This window comes from Lonchura striata, chromosome 4 (assembly GCF_046129695.1).
Source record: "Lonchura striata isolate bLonStr1 chromosome 4, bLonStr1.mat, whole genome shotgun sequence".
In the NCBI taxonomy this organism is placed as follows: domain Eukaryota; kingdom Metazoa; phylum Chordata; class Aves; order Passeriformes; family Estrildidae; genus Lonchura; species Lonchura striata.
The window spans coordinates 16,798,770-16,823,456 of NC_134606.1; the positions used below are offsets into that span (position 1 = coordinate 16,798,770).

A 24,687-nucleotide genomic window follows, 5' to 3' on the forward strand; every position below is an offset into this window, starting at 1 on the left:
TTGTTCTGTTTTTATTGATCATTTGAATACTTGGATAGACTATGTTAATTATAAAAAGTAATTATTTAAATGCAGCATATTTAGTCTTTGATTTAGAAATACACACCTGACCTTCAAAGAGAGAAAAAATAGTATTCAAATTTTTCAAAACACTGCTGCAATTGGGCAAAAATTCAGAAATCTTTGTGCATTCTTTACTGTGTATCTTCACTTACAGTGGAATTCAGCTTTGTTTGCTTTATGGACTTGGTTTTCTGTTTTTACATTTGAGAGAATGGGGTTGCAGGCAGAATATTACAACTCAGAAGAATGCTTGACATATTTACATATTAAACTTATCTGAAACAATCCACTGCTCCCAGGCTGGTTTGTGTATCTAGAGCAGTGGCGATGCTCATTTGTGTCTCCTCTAAAAAAGTGTCTGTCAGCTGCTGCCACTCTTACTCACCCAGGTGGCTTTTGGTGCCAATCTGCTATTTAACCCCTGTACTACCTTTTAACTTGAGGAAATAAATCTGAGAGTTGTCCTTGAGAACATCTGACATTCAGAGAGACTGAAGTTACACCTGGCCCTGAGCACAGATTTGGTGATGCTGGAGCAAGGAGGAGCAGTGGAGGACTAGGAATGCTCTGACCACCACTGAATGACATAAATGTTACACAAAGTTTCACTAAGGAATTTTCTTGAAAGGTCAGTGTCTAAGGTATTCCCCTTCAGACTTAATAATTTGGAGTATATCTCTCTAGGTGTTATGGAATAAAGTCCAGAACAATTTATTTGAAAGAGGCCTCTATGACAGCTAGAATCTGCATAAAGTTGAATTTTTCAGAACATCTCACTAGATCATTGTGCTCTATTTAAAGAAAGAAATTCTCACATAGCCTTGGCTTTTTCACTCTAGCTGTATTTTTTATTCAATTCTGCTGTTCCAGAGGTATTCTGGATTTTAATGTAAGGTCTGTAGGACCTGGATTTTAATGTAAGGTCTGTAGGACCTGGATTTTAATGTAAGGCTGTAATGTTAATGAAGAATAATTTGTTCCAGTGAAAATATCTTGGTAAGATTGCTACTTTCTAATGTGAATCAGGTTCATGCCTTTTTTAAAAAAATACAGATCTCATCTTATAAAAGTAGGATGTTTTGTTGTATCTTGGCTTAAATATTCTTAGCTGTTCTTAGATATTCTTTCATTTTAGGGGGATCAATTGCCATCATAGAGACTCTATTCAAAGGCTGCCTATTTTTGAAATGGAAGATGAGGCCCACATAGTTACAAGTGCAGCAATATAATGACCATCAGGCTGAAAAGGGAAAAGGAGTTTTGCACCTCTCTTCACTACAGAATATAAGTTGCAAAGTCAAATCAATATAATATAATGGCGTGCAAAATTGTCTGGTTTTATATACAAAATAGATTTTTGCCCCGTTTCCTATGAAAGTCACAATGCACCTTGTGCTGCTTGTGGCCTTTTTTTTTTTTTAACAGTCTAAGAATTGCGGTGGAATGATTTCAAAGATCAATAAAAAAGACCACACGCAGCTTCTGAGTTGTGAAATGTAGTTGTAATTTATACAAGAAGAAAAAGTTGAATGTTTGTTTAAGCCCCTCGAGGTTTTTACAAGGAAACCTTTTTACATTGAGCAGATAAAAACTTGAAGCAATCAATAAATAATTACTAATTTTTTTCCTGCTATAAGGAATTTTTTTTTTTTTTTTTTTTTTTTTTGTGAGAAGTAGAATTTAGCAGTGGAGAAATCAACTTACACTTTTGTTACAGAAACAGTTCCAAGTTTCCCAAACCAGCTGATGCATTGCAAAAAAATTACATTTGGAAAACAGCATTTGCCAACCTTACTTAGCTCTCCATATTTAAATGTATGCTTTAAACAATGCCTTGTTCAGCAAGGTTGGGAACCTTTGCAGTCAAGTAGTTTACATTTGAAATCAGCTAAAATTACCAGGGAACACTGTACTTCAGTCTACTTGAGCTTGTGCTACACAGAAATGGTGTTGCCTGTGCTGACCCAGCACTAAATCTAGCATGCAATTTGTTTGTCTCCTGTCTTTAGCATTTACATACACACAGACATACCTGTGCTCGATGCCTCAGTGTATTGTCCATTGAGGAACCTGGCACAGTAGCTGTCATTTGTAAGTCCTTGAATGTGTGCTAAGATTTCCCACAGAAACAAAGATTTTGACCACTGACATTTTCTATTAGATTTTTAAAAATAATTCACAATTGGCCTCAATATTACTCATCTTTCACTTTTTTTAAATTATATAAAATGGTGAGTGATGATACTCTATCAAATACCATGAAAAGCTTAATGCACCATTACCCATTATCTCCTGCAGTATATATTTAAGAGTACAGCAGTGGCTTACATAGATATATACATATATCTGTGTTATAAACTAATCATCGATGATACAAATCACTACTGCTAGTTTAGCCACTTCACACACCATTTTTATATAGGTAAAATGTATTAGCCAATTAAACAGAAATGTAAATATAGATATTTGTTTTTTATGCTTATAAAGGATTTTTTTCCAAGCAAGGAGGCTGTTAAATCATGTTACCGTAACAAATGCTGAAGGCTGCTTTTTCATTCATTGCCACTGAATTTATTGTCAGAGCGCTACAGTCATATCCCATTTCAAGATTACTTAGGTGGCTTCAAAATTAAATCACACCTCACAAATTCTCTTTTTTCATACACAATTAATAATACAAAAATTGGGTCTAGTTCTAAGTATACTTTGCAAGATATTTCAGTGCAATTAGATGCATGAACTATGAAAGATTTAGTAAATAGAAAGTGATTTTCCATAAATTAACAATGAATTGGATAAAACAAAATTGCTGCCAATGTATGTGGAATTATTTTCAAAATAATTACATTGATATAAATTTTATTAAAGTTGGGCAGCATGGGATTTTATAAAGTCCTCAAATTATTTTTTGCAAGTTCATAAATCTGAAAGGGATCTTCAGGAGTGATTGCTCAGAACTGGAAGTATGAGCTCATGCTAGATTATGATTTAGAGAAAGAATATATCAAAGCTATGGCTTCTTATGTCTAATGATTCTTGTTCATTCACTCACTTTGAGCTATATCTCTTATTTCTTAGCACAGGTTTGCAATGTTCCTCTGAAAATTCTCTCATAAAGGTCATCCAAAGATGTCTCTTAGGCTTAAGATAGAGAAACTTTACTTCTTCTAGGATCTGGATTGCATTTGGTGTGCTTTTAGAACAAAGGTCCTGGACTGGTTTTAGTGAAATGAAATCTAGTTAACCACAAGAAAACTGATGTGAAAATGGACTTAAAATCCCTCTGTAGAGACACCTGTACACATCTGATTTGTTTGTACATTTTTATTCAGATGTTCAAGAAAACTTCTTCATATTGTGTATAGATAGGTGTGTCTTGGAAGGCTTCCAAAAGAAGATCTGCTCTCGTAATTTTAATACAGCAAGGTAGATGGGCCCCCTTGCAAAACTTCAAATATTTATGTACTACGTATGACAGGTGTTTTTGGTCCAGGGTAGCAAACTATTGTCTGAGGTAAAACCTTGAAGCTTCATGTGGTATAGATACAGCAATAAAGACTTTAATGTATTGGTCTACTTCTATTGCACTGCATCATTGTTAATAGTGCATAGCATAAATGGAAATTCTGCATCCTAGTTAGCTTTTGTTTTTCTCATTTTCCCTGTGTCCTCTACTACTATCCTCAGTTCTCTAGATTTTATTTACAGTATTGACCTGTGAAGGACAAAAATGTGTCTGGATTTCAAAAAAAAAAAAAAAAAAAGGCTGTTAATTCATACTGATAGCAAAAAACCACTACTGAACATTAATTTTATAAGCATTTTAATAATCATTCTCTTTTAGAAAAGATAATAATTTCAGATAACATGGTACAGCTGATTGTAGAGGGATTTTGGGGAGGAATATTAGTCTGCTGCAGAACATATTTTAATTCCTTCTTTTAAAATATATGATGCTTGACACTAAAACTGAAGTCAGAAACACATTGATCTAAGATATTACACGACTCCATTGTTGTTTCTCAGTAGCTTACTATTTGTTCTATTTGCTGGATTTCTATCTTCCTTACATAAAGCTGAATATACTATCAAACATGGATTTGGAATGCTTGAAAAGTAAAAACACTTCTGCTGGTTTTTTTTTTTATTTTTTGGTATATATGTTGCTATTTTCTAAAGGAACTGCTTAGTGTGACAGAAATAAACAATTTTGACTATAATTGCTACTTTTTTTCTTCAATTACAAATCAGTTAATGTAATAAAATAAGCTTCATTGGAAATATTGACTGAACCATAATAGCTGAATCTCTTTTCATTATACACGAAACTAAATATATATAGCACTTTTACATTTATTTTTTTTTCTTAGTGATCTTAGTGAAAATCAGATTCAAGCAATACCAAGGAAGGCATTCCGAGGAGCAGTAGACATAAAAAATCTGTAAGTATTTTCTTCCTTCCATATATTTTGATGATAATGATTTGTAGATACAATGTTCTTTTTTTTGTATCAGATATCTTTTTTCTAAGAACTGTTATAGCTGCTTAAGGAATATCTGCATAAAACTGATATTTATCATTTGTTTTGGCAAAATACTTCAGCATATCGTAAACATCCTCAAATTGCCTTATGGAGATTGAAAACATTTAAATAGAGTTGAAGACAACATGGCATTATTACTATTAGTTTATGAAACCTGAGTATAATATTTGAATGTCAGGTAATTTGAAACATTTTATGGTTTCATGTGGAAAAAATCATTTTGCCTTGCTTTTAGAAGTTTGTATTTTGTTTGTTTGAATAAAAGAAAGAAAAGTCATGCTATTATCTAGTTTTGCTAGAATATGTTTTTATACTTGTGTGACTATTTTACTTGCTCAGTTTTCTTCTGTTCTCTTTTCTGAATGAAAGATGCTTTCCCAGAGATAGTGATTTTGAAGTTCATGGGCAGGTTGTGAATTCTTATGGTTTCTAAATGTGGAAATATGTGAGTTTCAAGACAAAGCAAAGCAGTGACTCTTCTACTTTCTGTTCAGCGTGGTAAGGCAGTTTAGTGGATTGAACAAGCCGAACAACCTGAAGACTGTGATGAACTTCTGTAGTAGGAAACAATAGGTCATGCACACAAAAGCTGCAGCCCTTGCTGTAAGCCAAGGACTCATCACTTATAAACAACCAACAAAGACACAGGACATACAATAGTAGGTTTCAGAAAGACTACAGAGCTTCCAGTATGATGCAACTGTACAAAAAATGATTGCTTAATCTTATGTGGCATCAATAAATATAGGGAAATATTAGGTTATAGGAGGCTTTCATATAATTCCTGCTGAAATAATTTTTATTAATTGAAGTTTCCAGTGCTAAACTAGAAAGACAAGCATTCTAGTTGTACTACTTCGAAAACAGGAGTGCTCTGTGATTGTGAAGGGAGGGTAGTGATGTATCCTCAGTAGGAGAGGATGGGACAGGAAGCCCTTCACTTTTCTGTCTGCCTGTGATGGAATCCACTTCACTTTGCTGCCTGCAGCACTGCACACAAATTGGTGAGGAAAATGTCTTTTTGAAGATTTAGCAGTATGTCTAAGAATTTGGCTTACTATAGTTCTTCCCTGCAGTGAAATTCTATCATACCTCAGTGGAAAAAATAATTATGTTCAACTCTATTGTGTTCAAAAGCATGCAAGTGCTTGTGATTCTCAAAGTAGCTTGGTTACTTTGTTTAATTGACAGTTTATGAGTTTTTATTCAAAACTAGTCCCTTCACAATGCATGGTCAAAAAGTGGTTTGGCTACAAGAAGGCTGCATTTTTCTGCGTGATCTTTTGTTTTTGAAAATTTATAAGCCACTGAAAGGAACTTTGGTAGTAGAATAGCAGCATCATTGAAAATATTTTAGTGGCAAAGCAGTAGTTTAGAATATAGGTGTACTTATATATTCTAAGAAAATTCCAGCTAAAAACTGCATTAGAATGCTAATCTTTATCTGAGACACTATTTTTGTCTTAGTGTGAATTTCTAAGCTAAGTATCCCGAATTATGTCTGAAACTTGCTTAAAACAGTAGTTCTGCCCTTTAAAGTGTTTCTCTTTTCAGGAGATAATTTTTTAAAAAGTATAAAATCATAAACACTGTAGCATTGCCACAAATTCCAAATCATATCTGTGGCATTTTTTTTTATTGTGATAGGAGAAATACTACAGATATCTCCTCCATACTTGTCCCAGAAAAAAAGAAAAAAAAAAAAAAAAAAAGAAAAAAAAAAGCTATCAAACCCCTCATCTGAAAATTTCATGATCCCTCTAAAATCACTCTGCAGAATGACCAATGAGTTCATAGGGTGAATTGGGCGGATTCTAGGACAGCATTTATGTAGCTAGATCAACTGTTGTGCCTTTCCACAATATTTGGTGCAGAGAGACAAACCCCAGCCTTCCATCTAGCGTTGGCCATTACTTAGAGAATAAAGTTATAGCAAGAATTTTATAATTTGTATTTCATTATTTTAAAAAAATTAAGGAGAATACTGATACGTGATAGGTATAGAAGGCATCGCTATTCAAATAGGAATTGAACTATCTGTCAGGAGATTGTAGCCAGGTATGTGTCAGTCTCTTTCCCAATTAACAAGAGAATAAGAGGAAATGCCCTAGAGTGGCATTAGGGGAAGCTTAGTTTGGATATGAGGAAATAAGTCTATACTAAAAATTATTTTAAGCTTTGGAATGGGTGGCTAGGGGAAGTGATTGAGTCACCATAAACTGGAGGTATTCAAAAACATGTAGATGTGGCACTAATAGACAGGATTGAGCAGTGGACTTGGCAGTGTCAAGTTTACTGACAGGTTGAACTCCATGATCTTAGAGGTCTTTTCCAACCTAAGTGGTTCTATGAGTCTGTGAAGGTGATTAACCTAAGGTCCAGGAACCAAATACTTGCATATCCTTACTAAGAATTGTCATAAGCAAAATACCATATTTTTTCTAGTTTTGGAAATTTGTTCTAGAAATAGCCTAGTAGCTGAGCATAATGTTAAAGATGTAACTCTTCCAAACTCATCTATGAGATAGGTAAAGGTGAAAAGAGAAAAGAAACCTGTATTAGAGCATACTGTAATATATACATAGATATACATATGCATATATATACACATATATACATATACATATGCATATGCATATACATATACATATACATATACATATACATATATACATATATATATGTTTATATTTTTATATATATATATATGTGTGTGTAACAATAGTTGATTACATCAGTTTCAGTTTAAATTACTGAGCCTTTTCATTAAACATGGAATGATTAATAACCATTCAGAACCATAGCTCTCATAAGCTGCTTTAAAAGTGGTTAACCAATATCACAGAATTTGACTAATAAAGTATTTTATGTTCCTGAATGGAGACTCACCATTCTCTCATTTCCACCAAGTACCTTCATTCTGAATCAGGAATTAGAATATTTTGAAAAGCTTTGTATACTTCTTAGTCTTTGCAGAGCAAAAGGAATGAGATGTTAACTCAGGTAATCTGAAGGAAACTGCTTCCTATAAGTTTGATATTACAACTATAACCTCCTGCAGCATGTTAGCTTTAGAGTCCTCTTGATGTTTCTCAGAAGAATCTGTCTAGTTTCCATAAAATACATCCATGGTGCTTTCTTTCTGGACGTCTTCATGCTCATGGTATAGATTCTGTAGAAGATAAAAGGAAAATGGGCAAGGCATTATGAGAATTGGCAGCATGAGCAACCTGCCACACCCTTGTAGTAAAATGAATAGCAAACCCTGAGAAGCATTCAGGCCTCAGAAATGTTATTTACATCTAATTGGAATTACCCAGTTTCCAATTTGTTATGCCTTTTGTCTTATAAATGGGAAGGGTTTGGCTCAGTCTGAACTCTCACTTGGAGCAGTCTTAGGCAGCAATAAGATGCCTCCTTTCCCCTCTCTCTGATGTCCAAACAAATGCATTTCTTGCAAGCCATCTTCATGTTCCCTTCTTCAACCCTCTCATCTTTTGGCCCTGTTTGGACTCTGTCTTCTACTGGGGAGCCCACCCCAGGTGCAATCTCACAAACTCAGAAGTCATCTCAAAAATGCCAGAGTGTCCCTGGCTTCACTCTCACCAATGCAGCCCAGTTGTTTGTAAAGTATTAAGTTCTTCAGTAAAAATGACAAAAATTGAGAGAAGCTTATGTTGTAGCAGCTCTCCAGACTAGAAACCCAGTATCCATTATTTTGGCTGTTCAAATTTAGAAAAACAAAATAGCTACAGTGTGTCAATTTTTATATTCAAGGAAGTTTTCTTGAATTACTTCAAGAGTAATATACTCTATACATGATAGCTATTGATCTGGGACTTGAGAGCAATTAGGGTGAAATTCTGGAAATACATTTCTGAAAGTTACCTCTAACTTGCTAATTTTTCAGGGAGAAAAGTGTCATTAGATTCTTCAGAGAGCACAGTGGCACCCATTTTTTAAAAATATAAACAGAAATTATCATATAAATGGGAAACTAAACAGATTTTTTCAACATATATGTTAATGAATGTTTCATAACCCTCACTGGTGATCTAGTATTCACATTGGATGTGAGTACTGGAAAGATTATTTAACTTTTCCCAACCTCAGGAATTTTGTTTATATTTAAGATGGTAAAAATGCTTTTGGTGGCCAGTTTACAAGTTTAAATGGGATTGTTTTTCAAACTGGTTGAATTAGGAAGAAAAATAACTGACTTAATAACAAATTTAAGGCACCACTGAAGAAAAAATAGTGCTATGCTCTCCTTTTGAGTAGATTTTGGCCTTATGACTTTTCTATTTCAAATATGTAAAATTTTATAAGATTCCAATTTTCTCTTTCTCTGTGTAATTGATACTTGGCAGAGAATGGAAAGTAATATACCAATATCATGGTGGAATTTTGATGCTAAATATGTGCAATCTCAAAAATACTAGGCTATGTTTTCATCATATCTCATGCAAGAATCTTCTGCCCTGTTTTCTGCCATTTGAGATGCTCTTGGCCTTTTTTTTGACTACTCTCTTTTTTGTGTTCATTTGGGTCCATTTCTTTCCAGCAAGTGGGGGAGACTGTAGCTGTTGTGCCAGGGATAAAGGCTGCAGAGCAGTGTAGTGGCTCCACACATTAAATTGCCTGGGAAAATGAAGAATTAGTGAAGAGGGAGGCAGTCACCAACATCCAATCTAAGACCTTCCCATTATACTAAGTTTTGTCCAAAACTTTAATTGATACTACTTGTTGCCCTTATGCCTATTTTATGCTGATTGTGAAACATTTAAAGCTGCCACTAGAGACATGAATTAATTTTGTATTAATTATTTTTGGGAATTATTGGACCTTTTAAATTTCAATTATTAGTAGTTGAAAAAGAGATTCCTGCTGAAGATGTTCTCATTACTTATTTCTTTTCAGATCACGCATAAAATTCCACTGCCACTGGAAGTATAGTTGTCTATTCATCTGTACAAGTGTGTTCTAAATGCATTGCTTGTCTAAGATATGCTTAAATAATCTAGAATTCAATAAGAAATCTCAATTGGACTGCTAGTCTATTCAGCCACCAGCATTTCAAGTTTACATAAAGAAGGATTTTCACAGGGTGTAGTGAATTATAACTAGCTCTGTGTACATAACTGTGTATGTGTACATACAGATAACTGTGTATGATTAAGATTTTTATTACAATAAAAAATAGCCGTGAAGCCATGAAGAAAAAATAGGTACAGTTTTTTAGTGCCTCCTAAACATCTTGTTGCTAAGCAGGTTTGTGACCCCGTGGCCTTTGGGGAAGAAAAACCAACTTGTTCTTACTGATAGTTAAAATAAATAGCATTTTAATACTATTTTTAAAGTTTTGTTTTCTTTTAAAAAGTTATTTCTTTTAAATCATATAACATTTAGATTTTTGAATCTTTGAATCACATAAAATTTTTTATTTTGTATACATCCTCCTGACATGATGACATTCTTCTGTTTCATTTTTACTTTTTTTTAATATTATTTTCCTCCTGTAAGATAATTCTGGTATTAACCAAGTAGAGTGCTGGACAATTTTCAGACGATTGAGCAATTGAACGATGAACCTTTTAGTTTCTAAAACTTCTAGTTTGTTCAATGAGTATGTGTTACTTGGAAGTAAGTATTAATAGTCATGGGAAACAAGCAGTTCTTTGAAGTTTGATAAAAACTGAATAAATTCTGGCATGATTTTTTGCCTATTTTTTAACTAATTCCTCTGAAATTTTGGATTTGTCTTGAAATTGAAATTGAGAAGTAAGAAATAGGAAACATAACTCAGTTCTGTTGAAAAAAAGTAGTTCTCGCACAAGACCACAGTTTCTTCAAACTGTGAAGAGCAGGAGAGCAAAGCAGACAAATGTTTGAATTGTTCCAACTTTCAGCTTTCTAGGAATGAGTAAAGGAGGTTTCCTCTATCAAAAGTCAGATGACAAAATTTTCCTGTATGAGGGTAGTAGTTTTTAAATGTATGCAGCATCTTCTGTTAGCCATTAAATGTTCTTCTTGTGGGATAACAAAAATTATTTTAAAACATGTTTTTATCATTATCTGGTAGACAACATATGCCAGAAGGGAAGAAAATATAAGTTAGCAACATGTTTCCACAGCGTGAGATATATCCATAAGAGCAATAAATAAACATTTTAAAGTAAGCATATTATTAGTTGAATATTTATTATTCTTACTAACTCTTACTGCTAAACTCACATAAACATTGACATTTTAAGCAGCAGTAGATTAATGCTGCAGGTAGGTAATGCTGCAGACACAGGTGTAAAATCCAGTTAATTCTCTGTGATGATAGAAGGATTTTGAATGTGACAACTGTTGTTTGGTATCTTAAAAGCTTCACAGGAATGGCACTGCTGAAGCTTTGTGAATGTTGGAGGCAGAAAGGAACAGCAGCTTTACAAAAGCATGGGGAGATCCCACATAGAAAAGACCCAAAACAGAGATGGAGCAGGCAGAAAGATGATAAACTGGGGAGAGGGGAAGGATGAGAGTGGGCCAGAGTTGTTCGTCCATGTCTGGTCAGATTTGGTCCTTAGAATGTTCTAATAATTTGAACAGAAGAAAAGCAGCTCATGCAGGAAAAACAGCTAAAATGGAATTAGGGTTATTGGTGTACTCAATAGTTTAGTGGTGAGAAAGGTTTCATTATGAATTGGAGTTTTTTATGTGTTGTTTTGAAAATCATACTTAAACAATAGAACATAATTTAAAATTAGATAAATATGTAATTTTTAATTTCTAGTATTCTTGCTTGTGCCTTAAGCCTTGTAGCTTAATACATACTTGCCTTGTAGCTTAATACATACTTGCTATTGAGAACCAGTTTTATCAAAAAACACAATCACATTGCTTCAGTACATCTGCTAGAAGGGCACCATAAGTTAATGTTATATTGGTTGTGAAATATTGTCCACCTTTCCATTTGGTTTGTAAATTTAGTGTGTATCCTTACCCTTAACCTTTACTTTTACCATAAATTGCTATTCAAGCCAGTCACACAGTCTTCAAACTCATGTCCCTTTCATAGCTTAAAAAAAAAAAAAATATATATATATATATCACACCAATGATATATGTACTTCATGGTGTGTGTCTAATCATTTTTATCATGGTTGTAACTGATGGAAGATAATATAAAACATAAAGACAGTAGCATCTTTCAAAGACAGTAATTTTTAAAACTAGGGAGTATTTTTCCTTTCCCATCTGCAAACTTCCCTTCCTCATGCTGAAACCAATTCATTAGCTCAGTGCAAACAGAGTAATCTTTCTGGTAAGAAGATTTAAATGGAAACAACTCACCCTTCACTAAGGCAGTGATCATGGTGACTCATTAAAGGAAGTCCAAAAGTTTTCAGGATCATCACAACTGTTGCCAGTCTAGTGGAAGAAATCTGCCTTTCAGTTTGTGTAGGACAAGATTTGTTCAAGTGCTTTCTCCGCTTTAAAAGATTTTCCTTTGTGTATAATATGGATGATTTAGAAGAAGCTGTGTCAGCACTGATTTATACATTGACAGCTAAGGGTAATAAGATATGGGCAAACATACAGCTCACCCTTTTACAGATTAACCTGCAGACTGCATTAGGCAAATTTGATGGCATTAAAAGATTTTTCCAATTTGTCTGGAAACAAGTTCTCTTTTGTATTGTGTCAAGGGTAACATTTCATGCCATTGGAGTAATTTAAATAGCTTTGATAAATTGTTTGAGAGGTTATACTGTGTATATATTTTACCATTTTAAAATAAAAAGGCTATTAGCTTAATTATTAAATGAAATTCATTACTAAAAATTGAAGAAGCCGTAGAAAGTAGACCTAAGTATTACAACACTGCAGCACTGGTGTTGTAACATTGCACCAAAATGATTAAGGATCATATTCAGCAACTGATAGTTTGCATTTAGCTTTCAATACACAGAAACACAGGCACTGTTACAATTATGACAATATTTTATTCCCTTGTAGTAGTAATTCAGATGAAACTAGAAAAACTTGATAGAAGTTGGTACATTACATTCAGCAGTGGATCTGATGTTTTATTAATGAAGTAAAATGTTACCATAGATTCAGAAAAATCACAGAAAATGCTTTAGTAGAAGTGTCATTAGCCCTGCTAGCTAATATATAATTGAAGAAGGAAGGGCAGAGTTCATTTGTATTTTGTTCATTTTCTTAGTATTGTTCACACACATTTACTCATATATATTATTTGACACTGACAAGCTACCAGCTTGGAGAAGTTTTTAAAGTGAGGTTTTTTATCACCTTTTCTTTGCAAGTCATGCCCTGAAATTCATAAGACGTTTCAGAATTTATACGGAAAGCTTTTATTAGTAGAGAAAATGTGATTTTATATCTGCATGGTTGTTAATTTAAGTAGACATTTTTAATTGAGCTATATGTACTATATCAATGTTTTGAATTGAAAAGGTAATAATCATCTTCAGAGAAACGAATTAAAATTGTTCATAACTTCATACTTAAGGATTAATAATGTATGGGATGGATTGCTGAGTTTTATGTCTAGAATTCAAGTGCTCCATTACAACATACTATCTGCATATAATTGCAGACAGCACAAAGTCTGTAGAAAACCAGATACTGAAGGCTACAGTATTTTCATTTGAAGCAGAACTAAAGGAGATTAGTAAACAGGTCTGTAAATGCCTCGGACACTGTTATTTCCACATGTAGACCTATTCCAGGAGGTAATTACTGTAAATCCCCTGCATACCCAGGGGTAACACCTCCCACCTGCTCCGGGCATGCACACACACGGGGAGACCCCTAAAACTGTCCCTGGTCCCTGCTGCGGCGGGTGGAATTAACATGCAGCTGGGCTGCTCTGATAAATGGATTCTGTTAGGTCACCGAGGGGATGCGTGTGACATTAAGTGATTTACCGTCCTTTACCTTAATGAAATTGTTTCAGCAAGATGACGCTGAGAGCTTTTAATGGATAGCTTTTCTTGATGTAATGAAATTGCATTCCTTTGGCATTTAATATAAGGTGCAGTTATTATTTACTGGAGCTCTCTCAGCGCTGCTGTTGTGCGCAGACAGTTGAGAACAAAAAGGGATTTCTGTGCAGAATGCAGGCCAGCGGCGGCAGCGATGGCCAGAGCCTTTCCCTTCGCGTGGCCGGCCTCTGCCACCCCTTCGGGAGGCTGCCCTTGCACCTCGCCCTGCCAGCACGCCTCTCCTTACAAATGCCTTCCTAATCTGTTTAACAGGCAACTGGATTACAACCAGATCAGCTGTATTGAAGATGGGGCATTTAGGGCTCTGCGTGACCTGGAAGTGCTGTAAGTATTCCTTGTATCTCTTACTTGTAGCGAGAGCTCAGTATCTGGGGAGTACTAATGTAGCAGCTTATCTGCGAGCTGCAGCCTGGTGTCAGGATGCTCTAGTGAAAAGATGTCTTAAAATAATCCACTCTGATGGGCTATAAAATGGTAAGAAGATATGGAGAGGCATAGATACTCCTTTACTCGCCAAGATGGCCATTAAACATAATAATAATAATAATAATAAAGCCATTGACAGAAACTGTAAGAAAAGAATATATTTCATTTTAAAAAGGGGGAGGGCAACAGTATTAATGAACCCACTTAATTTTGTACATTATCCATTACTGTTGATGTACTGCACATTTTCAGAATTGCTTTTGTTGTATACTCAACATCAATTTGATCTTTTGATCACTGAGACTCAGTGTAAGGAACAATATGCTATATCTATTTGACAATCTGAATGTTTTTCAAGAGGCACTTTCTAGCAAACATTAGTGCTATATGTTAAGATACTTAGCATATCCATGTCAATAGCTTCTTTTTAAAACACTTTATGTTTTATGTGCATAAATACATTTATATGTGTAGGAAAAAATATTTTATTGTGTCACAGAAGATTATTATTGCAACACATCTATGCATACTTTTTTTTCACTTTCTTCAAGTGGCTATCAGTGAGGTTAAAGGTAACAGAATTATCATCTGAGAATAGTTACTATAATGAGCATAGTGCCTTAGTTCTCAAAGAATCTAAGGCACAGGACACATTCCTGAAATATTTGCTCTGTCAGTCAAAATGACACATTTTATTTAGATTTTATTCATTAAGAGAAGTGAAAGAATTTGTGTATCAGTGAGTTACCGTGTTAATTTGAATCACACCTGATAAATCACAGCTTAAAGAGGGTGAGGAAATTTGTTTTGTTGTGTTCAGGGTTTTTGGGTATTTCTAAAAATGTTTTGAAGAACAGAAGCTAATCTAGCAATAGTGTCTGCATGTCTAAGAAACCAAAAAATATGTAAGTAGCTGGTGGTAAAAGTTTTTTATTATTAAACACTAGTTGGTTTTACTTATGGGTGAATGAAACTGGCAGCCAAATTTGATACTATTTTTTTACTTTGCAATCATAGAGTAATAAGCCTATTGTTAACTCTCTGGTATAAAGCCATGTAAAATATAGTGTAGGTTCAATACTACATCTAATTGTTAAGTTGATGATTAGTTGTCTATCAGTAAATGTGATGTTCTCTGAGATTTTTATGTTTGGAACTCTTATATTTGAGAGAATATTTTTTCCAGTGATGGCTTAATCTGCTTACTATGGTTTGGTTTTTGTTTTTTGTTAATATGAGCCTTTTTTTACAAGTGCAAGGGTTAAATGGTTATTAAAAAATAAATAAACAAAATGTCTTCTGCATTTTTTAATGCTTGCAATTTTAGTGTTCTTGAAAGGTCACCCTTGCAGTTGAGGTCAGGGTACAATTTTTTCATTGATTTCAATGAGTGGAAAAAAGAAGAAAGAAACCTCTAAAATAATAGTCTGCTGAAAACTAGGTAGAATTTTTGTGAATGAGAATACATAGTCTATTAGAATTGTTCAAATACACAGCTGAATGTTTGCTCTCTTGAAGTATGTTATGTGATAAAAATTATGTTAAGATTTTTGGCATTTTAAGAAATTGAGATAGAAATTTCAAATACTGCTGAAGGTTTTGTATCAAATTAAGCTTCCTTTACAATGTGGCTTAAAAATGAAAGCTGTGTACATCAGACGACACAGTATATGCACTGAGTAGCAAATAAGACTATGCATATTGTTTTCATTTGGAGTCAATTGTTCTAACTGAGCAGAGAAAGTGGATATTACTTCAAACTTCAAATTTGAGGAAAAGCTTTTAAATAGATTGTAATCCTGTTTAGTAGCAGTATGAAATGCTTATATATAGCAAGTCTTATATATTTGGTTAAATAATTATAGAATTTTAGAGGCTGTTAGTCTTAAAGATACAAAATAGCCTGAATATTCCTCCCCATCAATTTCTGTATTAGTTTTCCTTTGTATTTTTTTTTTTAAGGGAAATCTGCTGTATTTGGGAATGTTGCCATGTTAAAAAAATATTGACATGTTAAAAAAAAAATGGAAAGTGTCTACAAAAAGCCAGTCGTCACAGTCTTTGCTATGGTATATAACATTTAGGTAAAAGTATTGAGCCAACTTCTCTGCAATGAAATTAAGCATTTTTATCATTTCAGAGAAATAGTTATAACAATAATTTAATTCCATATGTATCCCTTACATCAATTCCTATATGTAGTTTTCTTTACCCTGAAAAAATTAATATATAAAAAAAGCATAATATATTAAAAAATAGCAAGGCAAACATCAAACAGGTGAAATTGGAAATTAAAACATTTTTAGATTCACCTTTTCCTAGTAGCTATGGAAATACTGGCTGATTTCCCTTTCCTTCATTGAAAATATATTATTTTAAAATCTTGTAAGAAGTTATGCAGGAAGAACTATAGGAGTCATCATTTACCATGTGGACATGTAAGAAAACTCTGCCACAATTTACTGATATTTCTTCATTAAGACACCTTTTCTGTATGTACCCAGTACCTTGGCCATTTTTTGTTGTTTTACTTTGTTATGTTTTGAAAAGGGGCACGGTTCCTCTATTTTACTTGTTCGGGTTATTTTGGTTTGTTGTTTTTTGTTTGTTTGTTTGTTTTTTAATATTCTTCTCTCTGTATATGTATCCCTGAGAACACACAGGGGAGATCTCTTATGCACAGCAAAGGAAAGATTTAGCACATGGAATGAGTAAGCACACAAAGGTAAAATGCTGCACATTGCACTGGTAATTAATTGCTTGGTTAATGTGGAGATATATATCCTGATCTTGGTCAGGGTGCTATGATTTTACCTTTCTGTGTTTCAAGATCAAACAGTACTGAAAAATTTGTTCAAAATAAGAACAATTACAATAAAGGGAAAAAGAAAATACTTTTCAAAAGGGAGAAAAGCTTTCTTTCAGTGAGTGTTATTATTTATTACTGTTCTAGATACATAGAGCTCATTATCCATTCTGCTCAGATGAGTAATCTCTAAGTCAAATCTGTAAATTCTATTGCTTGCTTTCTTTTTTTGGAGTCATGCTTTTTGGAGTTTGCATTTTATTTGTAGCCTGAAGACAATATTTAACTGCAATTTAATTCATAAAGTTTCTGAATCTTTACAAACTAAATATAATTAATATTATGGGCCTGTGTAGCCAAGAATTGGCTAAGATTTGTTTCTAGTTCCTATCTCAATTTCCCAACACCTTGTCTAAAATATAAATTACCAGTTTGCTAGTGTTGCAATTACTGACTCCCCCATTGTTCATGCAGCTCTGGATTATCTGTAGTAACTCATTCCCTGTAAAACTCAAGCTCAGCCCAGAATTAATATTTTCTAATATTCTTGGAAAAAAAACATTCAGCTCTTGTATCATCTGTCAAAAATCAGACTCTTAGAAGCTAGAAAGCGAAATCAGTATCCTAGAACTGAGACATTTTCTCCAAGGACTCTCTTTTGTACCTCAAGATGTCAAGTTTGGCTTGAATGCCATAGATGTTACCAATATTGGTGGAAGTTCCTTTTGGCTGAATTCTAGGCTACTGTGACTCTTACTTTGGATTGATAATGGTAAAACCATGATATTTTGTTGGGGATTCAACAGGGAGGAAAAATATAACTAAAAGCAGGGAGTTTTTTTCCTGATACACATCCCTAAGAACAGTACACCATGACTTTCATTAACTTGCCTTTTTTTAATGTGACAAAACTCTTAAGATGTTAATATACTTCTTCTTGGCTTTGCAGCACTCTCAACAATAACAACATCACTCGACTATCCGTGGCAAGTTTCAACCATATGCCCAAACTCAGAACATTGTGAGTAGTCCCACTGAAACTGGCTGCCATTTTTATCATTTTTATTTTTACTCCTATTAAGTTTTGTCAGGGATCTATCAATACATATACAGGCAAAGCAAGCATAAGCTCAAATAAAAAATCTTGATGTCTCATGAGTTTGACAAGTGTGAAGTCTGTGTGTGTGTGTCTGTGGAGGCTCATTCTGAAAGGTAAACCTAACAAGTGACTCCAAAGCTACACGGGGGGTTCAGGAGACAATGAAGACGTTGTTTCCTTTTCCATCAACTTTTTTAGGATATGAAATGAATAAGTATTTAAATCGGTTTTATGGCTTCTTCCCAAATGGGATTTCCACAGTGCTGCATTCAGTGACAGAAAAGCTTCACCTTTTTACCAGAAAAATGTGAGGGCAGGGGAATTCATCTTACATGTTACAGCTATATAAAGAAGTAAATTGATGTTTTTTGAAAGTCAAAGATTTGTTTTACTTTGAGCTTTTGAATGGGTCACATTTCATTTTGGAACACTGGAGATTCTTTGATTGACTGTCAGATGTGATAAATGGGAAATCTTTATTCTTTTATTACTGTACTGCTAGCAGACCTAATTAAACTAAACTGGCTTGCCAACATTCTTTGTAACATAAAATTATAGCATCATCCGGTAGTGCTATTATAATTAAAGTTGTGTCAGCATTTACAATAAGGTCCCCATTTTTAGAGGTTATGACTTTGTCAGAGGAACACTTCTAAAACGAAGCACAGTGAAAAGACCATCTGTGTATGCAAGTCATACAGGCTGGAATTATGTTTTGGTATTTTTATACTGACTACAGATAAATCTAGATTGTGTGGACTGGCAAAACTAGGTTTAGTCCAGAGACTTCACTTTTGAACAAATGTTCCAGTGAAGTGAGAATTAAGAATGAATGGAATGTTTCAAACAGAGCTCAAGAGTAGCTGTTAGTGTTAAAGAATTACTTTTACAAAAAAATCTGTCTTGTTTCTTTTACCCATGTTGGGTTGCACAACTGTTCTGAAATCAGTAGGACTATTCACCCAGGTTAACATATGGCTTGTAACTGAAGAACTTCACACAGGTGAGTAGTTCTGTTGATTTCATAACAGAATTGCAACTATTCTTGCTTGGACAAATACAAGAGTACTTAAATAGTGCTGACCATGAACTTTTGGTGACCTCAGGTAGAGTTTGATAATAGAATTTCATTCTGTTCTTCCAGGCCCAAGTCTCTACCTTTCTTGAACTTTCAAATGCACTTTCTGTTTTGAACCATAAAGTACAGTTAATCAAATTAGCAATATTTGCATTTTCTTTGGTTAGGATATTTCATTTTCTGAAAATATATTTTAGAAATGAAATTAACTGGACACACAGAATCCTGGATTATATCTGTGACATCTCATTTGGAGTCAGAATATGCTTGTATAACTATATTGATTTCAGTGGTATTACTTCTGATTTGGGATGGTCTTCATGCCTACAGCTGGCCACAGACTGTGGTGGATGAGTTGTGAGTTGTATTTGCAAAGCACCCAACCAAGAATTAGTACAGGAAAATATATTGTCTTTAATTTCTAGCCATTTATGGGGTGAAAAGGTGTTGGTTAATATTTTAGTTTATGTTGGTTGCACATTTCATGTTGCTTTGCAGATTTATTTTCTAATGGATTACTTAGACTCTTTGTCTGCATTCTGAATTTCCTGCACTTCCTTTCCAGTTATTTAGTCAGGATTAAGCACCTCAGCTAAAAAGGACCAAAATGGCATGTCCCTTTTATGGATGACTCTGAGTAATGATTTGATTTATAGCTGTGGACATCCTTTTCGATAGTTTAAGAAAATATAAGAGCCAGAGAAGAGTAATTTACCTAATTTAGTGCATGCATTTGTCTGATATTTTATCAATGGCAAAGTGCTTTTTGCCACTTGGCAAGGAGCCATGGTCTTGTGTCAGACCACACCAACAAAGAGACAACTTTCTTAATTCCATCACTTGCTTCCATTTGGTCTTTAATTAATTTCAGGGATTGCTTAAAGTGTAGATCCCTAGCAGCCAAAAGCAGCTAATCCCATTTTCTGCTATTAAACAACTAGAGAGGAAATCAGAAAAGAGATATGAAAGAAGGTACTTTATATTGAGTTATTACTCTATCTTGTTCAGAAGAAAATGAGTGTGACCTGCTAAAGGGATCTTTCAGGCTGTTTCTATAGAGACTAATAATGGCCAGACTTACAGATATATCTAATTGGAAACAAAATCTTTTATTAACTTTTTTTTTATGACATTATAGTATTACCACTCTAGGGCAATTTTCTTGAGATATTTTTGTCTTACTCAGTATTTATGGGCATGTGGACTAAAAAGTTATATGTCATCTTTCAAGCTTTCGTATATTTAATTCTTTCTTTTAGACAAGGAACAGAAAACTACAGAAAAGTTAAATTATTAGGAAGGCTTCTTTATTCTTCCAGTTAATTAGACCGCAAATAAAAAGTAAATTGTAATTGTATGGTTTTATTTATTAGCTTGTAACTCCCAGCCTTTCGGTGAAAGACGTAAAAAGTTCCTCATTAACAATCTTATTAATAAATGGGGACAGCTCCTTGCTGAAGGGAGGGCTGGGCAAACTGGCCGCTTTGCTGTTGGTTCTTGCTGACTGGCGGGTGTCGCCGTGTTTGGTTCCGTGCAGCCGCCTTCACTCCAACAACCTGTACTGCGACTGCCACCTGGCCTGGCTGTCGGACTGGCTGCGGCAGCGGCCGCGCGTGGGGCTCTACACGCAGTGCATGGGCCCGTCGCACCTCCGCGGGCACAACGTGGCCGAGGTCCAGAAGCGCGAGTTTGTCTGCAGCGGTAAGAGAAGCGCGGTCCTGCCCTGAGCCACACCTGCTGACACCCCAGGGCTGACTGCCAGCGCTGCGTGTTGGCTTTTGCATTATCCCAGCTTATTAAGAGAAACCTAGTCGGTTTTTTATTGATGTTTGTGGGGGTGCTCGTGTCCTTGCAAATTCTGTGTGATTTTTGTGTTCACATAGATTTTATAGCCTTCTAAAAGTATGATTGTGGGAGAGAGACACCAGAAATTAAATAAAAGGTGTAGTGATTGAGAGCATAAACCTGTTAGTATTAAGGATTTTTTTTTTTTTTAACTTTACAGGTGTATACTTGTTGTTACTTTCTGACTTTTAAGTATTACTCTGTGTCCCTAAGTAACTTTCTGAATTTTATTGTTATGCTTTAATGCAGAAGGTTATTTTTTAATATGAAATAATGAAATGACTAACAGTTCATTACTAATCACATTTTCTCTATTCAATTTTTTTTCCTTTATTTCTATCTTCTAGATGAGGAAGAAGGCAAGTTTATCTTTCTTATTTAAATATTTTTACACTCAGATTGAAAATTTTCTGTAAATTTTGTCTAGTTTCAAGTTTTGCCAAGAGCATTAAAAACCAGCTGCAATATTGCTGTCCTTTCAGTGGTTCAGCAGGGTTTCTCCTGCTGGCTGATTTTCTGCAAACCCCAGAAGCCTATTGCCAAGTATGCCAAAATTTTCTCAGATCTATGTTTCTAAAAGAGTTTTATGGAAGGCACAATATTCTGTCCTTATTAAGTAGCCTCTGACATCGAAGTGTAAGGCACTGCCATCTTCACATGGCAAATGCTAACTGTATTCTTGTCACTAATTCTGCCTTTATGTGCATTTAAAAGGGCTCCTAATAAGATAATTTCATATATCTTACATGTAAATGTTATGGCTGCAGAGCCTGGATGTCAAAAACAGTTTTATAACTTGAACATTATAATGCTGACTATTAGCAAGGGGAATAACCATGTTTTCTCTCTGAATCACTGTATTTTTGCTCAATAAAGATAGGTTAATCATTTCCTTCTTGGTAGTATGAAAAGAATAATGTATTATTAGATTTTATTATTGTTTGTACTTTCATAACACAAACAAAAAAGTGAAGTCAAATTATTATATTGTAAAATTCTGTCTCAGAGAAGCAGAGAATGCTTGGCTTGGAAGTGACTTTAAAGATCATCTTCCAATTCCTCTGCCATGGGCAGGGACACCTTCCACCAGACTAAATTGCTCGAAGCCACATCCAACCTGGCCTAAATATCTTTTCAGCAATTTAGATCTTGGACAGTTGTTGTATGAAGTTTTAAGTGGGAATAGCACTGGCTACAATTTACATTATCATTGTACCCTTCCTATATTAATATGTGACATTATTCTGAGAGAGATCTTATGTTAAATTGTGGTTTCATAGTCAAGAAGTTGTTTCTTTTTTTTCCCTTGAAAATATTTAAACAGTCTATAGCTTTTTATAACTTAATGAAAAAAAGAAAGAAAAGGGTGTCGTACCTTTCTCATCCCTTTATGTCATTCTGTATCATTATGAAACAACTGTTCTGTGTCATTTAATTGATAGAAGAAAGAGTGCATGAATGTATTATAAAATGTGCAGTCTATCTATTTGCAGGGAAATATAATAAGGTTTTTAATTTTTAAAGCATACCTAACTGTGAAATTACTAAGTTTAAAAGGATAAGTTTAAGTTTAATTTTTTTTTAATTAAAATTTTTGATTTTAACATAAGAAATCAGGGGAGAACTCATGTAGACTGGCCACCTGAGTTAGTAAGAATGGCAGATTGTGGGAGGAAGAAATCTGTTGAGCTAAAACAGAGTGAGAGATGTGAAGTCAAAACTTCTATGTATCTTTGTGTGACTGAATGAAAATGTCATTAAATGAATGAAAACTCCAAAATTGTCTACAAGCAATACTTATCTCAAGTACCATATTCAAATAAATATTTCCGGAACAGAACGAAACTGTCAGGTCAAATTCATTGCTCATAGCAAAGTTTATTCCTCTCTCTTGACATGCATTTTTTAATACTATACAACATTCTGAAAACTAAATAAATAAGTAATTAGTTTTCAATAGCATACAATAAATAAAATATATCTGAATAATGGATCACAATCTTCTTAAACAAAATGATTTTCAATAGTTGTTGCTAAAGAAGTTGGAAAATTATGTAGTGCTGTCACAATAGTTAAGCATTTGTCTTTCACCTCTCTGGGTCATATCAACATGTTAGTATGAAATGTGTGTTCAAATAAATACAGTTTGAAAGTATTGATAGGCTACAATATTTATTTTAGAAATTCTGCCTTAAATTTTTCAAGTAAGTGTAAAATGTTGTGCTTTCCTTTACAGGTCACCAGTCCTTTATGGCTCCATCCTGCAGTGTCTTGCACTGCCCTACTGCATGCACCTGTAGCAACAACATTGTGGACTGTCGTGGCAAAGGCCTTACTGAGATCCCAACAAACCTGCCAGAAACCATCACTGAAATGTGTGTAATCTCTCTTCTTTTCCATTAGCTTCCAGAAAATATTTTTTCCCTATGTTATTTGTATATATTTATGCATGGTATGGGGTAGGAATTTTGGTATATACTCAACCTCAGGTATAAAAACAAATAGGTAGTTGTATGACATTTAAGACCTTTATGCTATCTTATGAGTTATTTTTGTATGTGCTACTCATCTTTCATGGGTAAACTGCATTCTGAATTGGTTAAAAAGAGTTTGGGAATCCTTGTTCTTCTACAAGTCAATGGCTTTTCATTGCAGACTTTAAAGCCTGTTGCCTTGAGAGGTGCTTTCTGTTCTGATTTTGGCTGAGATACGATCAGTTTTCTTCATAGTAGCTGGTATGAGGCTAATAGTGTTGATGAAACAGATATTTTCAGTACTGTTGAGTGGTGCTTACACAGAACCGAGGCCTTTTCTGCTCCTTATGCAACTCCACCAGAGAGGCTAGAAAGCATGATGAGTTGGGAGGGGACCCAGCTGGCCCCAGATGACCTAAGGTATATTCTATACCTTGTGGTATCATCTCAGCATGTAAACTTGGGGAAGAACAAGAAGGGTGAGGGGTTCGGAGTGATGGTGTTTGTCTTCCCAAGTCACTGTTACATGTGACAGAGCCCTGCTCTCCTGGAGATGGCTGAACACCTGCCTGCCCTTGGGAAGTGGTGAATTAATTCAGTTCTTTGCTTTGCATTTTTCACATGCAGCTTTTGTTTTACTTGTTACACTGTCTTAGCCCATGAGTTTTTGCAGTTTTAACCTTCTGATTCTCTCCCCCATCCTGTTGTGGCAGAGGTGAGTGAGCAGTTTTGTGAGGCTTAGTTGCCATCTGGAGTTAAACTGTGCCACTCACCTTCAGTCTGTTTATTCATCAGACTTCCTACTAGAGAGGCATATCTTTGTATGAACGATCTGCAATCCACACCACCAATAATAAGTGTTCTGCTCCTCAGAGAGTAGTCTGAGAAGGCAAGACTAAAATGTTGTCATTGTGTTAATACCTTGTACTTTTATACGGAAGAGCATGAGCATCGTTAGTGTCCCATGATATGTCATACACAAAAAGTGCTGTCATGTCCTCACTGTAGAGCAGAGTCACAGCAAAGGTGCTGAGGGGCCACAGTCTCCAAAAGCAAGGTGGCTGAGAGGTTGGGTGGGCACAGTAGGTAAGTTACTGCTGCATTGTCATCTGGGCAGGTGTGCAGCAAAAGCAAAACGTGAGCTTGCTGACAAGATGGGCAGGGGCACAGCAACACGAACACCTTTGTTTTCTGGGATTGGCAGGGGCAGTGTTTTGGAAGGGAAGCTGGGAGTTCCCTTCAGGGAAATAGTGGGAAAGTAGCTGTGATGACAACCTGGTAAGTGAGGTCTGACTAGAAGTAAATGAGTTGGAGAAAACATTCAGAATA

The 24,687-nt window shown here is 34.7% G+C and overlaps 1 protein-coding gene across 4 annotated transcripts in view; it reads left to right on the plus strand.

Annotated features, from left to right (window-relative positions):
- SLIT2 (slit guidance ligand 2) overlaps positions 1-24,687 on the plus strand; it is a 260,586-nt gene that overhangs the window by 145,823 nt on the left and 90,076 nt on the right. For all 4 annotated transcript variants that reach the window (XM_077782787.1, XM_077782788.1, XM_077782789.1 and 1 more), the window contains exons 5-9: positions 4,434-4,505; positions 13,883-13,954; positions 17,812-17,883; positions 20,577-20,740; positions 23,121-23,259. In XM_077782787.1, the coding sequence (XP_077638913.1) occupies positions 4,434-4,505; positions 13,883-13,954; positions 17,812-17,883; positions 20,577-20,740; positions 23,121-23,259 (519 nt within the window). The remainder of the gene's footprint in view (positions 1-4,433; positions 4,506-13,882; positions 13,955-17,811; positions 17,884-20,576; positions 20,741-23,120; positions 23,260-24,687) is intronic.